The following is a 317-nucleotide window of genomic DNA, read 5'->3' as shown; positions in this document are numbered from 1 at the left end:
CCATGTCTGATGGGATGCCTGGTGCTCTGAATGCTCTCGGGGCCCCAGCAGGTCCCAGAGACCCGCAGTGGGTCAGAGGCCCAGCAGAACTCGCCCGCTGGGAGGTGCTGCTGCCCCTGGAGCTGCAGAGCCAGCCTAGCGCCCACCCCCCGCCCCACGCACCTTCTCTCTCTGGATGTCACTCTTGATCTGGGAGATCTTGACCTTCATGGCATCCAGCTCCTCGTCCAGCACCAGAGGGATGCTGGGTGCAGCCTCCGACTCGTCCACCGTCTGGAAGCTGAGGTCCGTGAGCGGGATGTACCACTTGCAGTCGT

General features: G+C 64.0%; 1 protein-coding gene across 1 annotated transcript in view; it reads right to left on the bottom strand.

Annotated features, from left to right (window-relative positions):
- The window catches only part of LOC104992680 (breakpoint cluster region protein-like), a gene marked incomplete at its 5' end in the record, with an annotated part of 22,532 nt that overhangs the window by 20,685 nt on the left and 1,530 nt on the right, over window positions 1-317 (bottom strand). Inside the window, 1 exon segment of the mRNA XM_010845644.1 lies at window positions 163-317. Within this exon segment, the coding sequence (XP_010843946.1) occupies window positions 163-317 (155 nt within the window).

This window comes from Bison bison, unplaced genomic scaffold, assembly GCF_000754665.1.
Source record: "Bison bison bison isolate TAMUID 2011002044 unplaced genomic scaffold, Bison_UMD1.0 scf7180017848633, whole genome shotgun sequence".
NCBI lineage: Eukaryota > Metazoa > Chordata > Mammalia > Artiodactyla > Bovidae > Bison > Bison bison.
Note: the sequence above shows the minus strand (reverse complement) of the source record. Positions and strands in the feature narration are given on the sequence as shown.